General features: G+C 22.7%; 1 protein-coding gene across 2 annotated transcripts in view; it reads right to left on the reverse strand.

The window, feature by feature from the left end:
- Window positions 1-946, reverse strand: part of LOC107617307 — an 8771-nt gene that overhangs the window by 5503 nt on the left and 2322 nt on the right. Inside the window, exon 3 of one of the 2 annotated variants that reach the window (XM_021111348.1) lies at window positions 245-405. The exons of the other annotated variant lie outside the window; for it this stretch is intronic. Within the exon in view, the coding sequence (XP_020967007.1) occupies window positions 251-405 (155 nt within the window). The 3' untranslated portion in view covers window positions 245-250. The remainder of the gene's footprint in view (window positions 1-244; window positions 406-946) is intronic. 2 annotated transcript variants of the gene reach the window in all.

Raw genomic sequence — 946 nt, forward strand, 5'->3', positions numbered from 1 at the left:
GTTGACATAAAGTTTTATAGAAATTATCTATATACGATATAAACTTCTAATTTAATAATTGATTTTGTAAAAATTTAAACAAATAAAAAATTATTCAATGCCTCATAACATTTACTTAAAATTACTAGCATTTTGATCCTTAATCATATTTTATAACAAGTTTATTTGCTTAATAACAATTCAAGAAGTGTTAGAATAGAATTATTATGTTTTAATTTCTAATTGCCAAAGAATATTCACTTACAACCACTTATGGATTTGTATGTGGATTTTTTGGATATTTTCTTTTTGCTACTGATGGCAAATTTTGATATCTCATAGTTCTGTCTTGTTGGTAGTAACTGGGATGATAATCAATTTGGTTATTTGTTGAATCTTCTAATAACTCAGAAACCTTTGCATTATCTGTTGGAAGTTTATACTCTAGTTAATAAATTAAAAAAAATTAACAAAAGGATGTATTAAGATTGTAAAGTCTTTAAATTTCAAGACATAAAAATAAAGTTCATGTCAAAATAATATAAGAAGGTTGAAAAAACAAAATTTTTTTATGAAGATTAAAAATCAATTATCACATATTTACATACATTTGTGTTTCACGTTTTCTTAATGAAGTAATTCAAGTATTCAACTAACAAATAATCAGACATTTATAGTAAAATCAAATTTTCATAACAACCAAAAATGACATCAATGTATTTTGATATTTTTATTCGTATTTTGATCATCAATATAAATCTAATTTTATTATACTCTTTGTGAAATTTGATTATAAATGTGATATTAGTTTGATTTTAAATGTAAATATATGGAACATTTGTGGTTGATTTTTGGGGGGTTTATATAATATAATATAGTTTGTCTAAAGTTGACATTTTTGTTAGTTGCGCCTTGGAGAGTTATAAATTAATGGATATATTTGGATGTATAAAATGTGAGGTCAAAC

Source organism: Arachis ipaensis, chromosome B09, assembly GCF_000816755.2.
Source record: "Arachis ipaensis cultivar K30076 chromosome B09, Araip1.1, whole genome shotgun sequence".
Taxonomy (NCBI): Eukaryota; Viridiplantae; Streptophyta; class Magnoliopsida; order Fabales; family Fabaceae; genus Arachis; species Arachis ipaensis.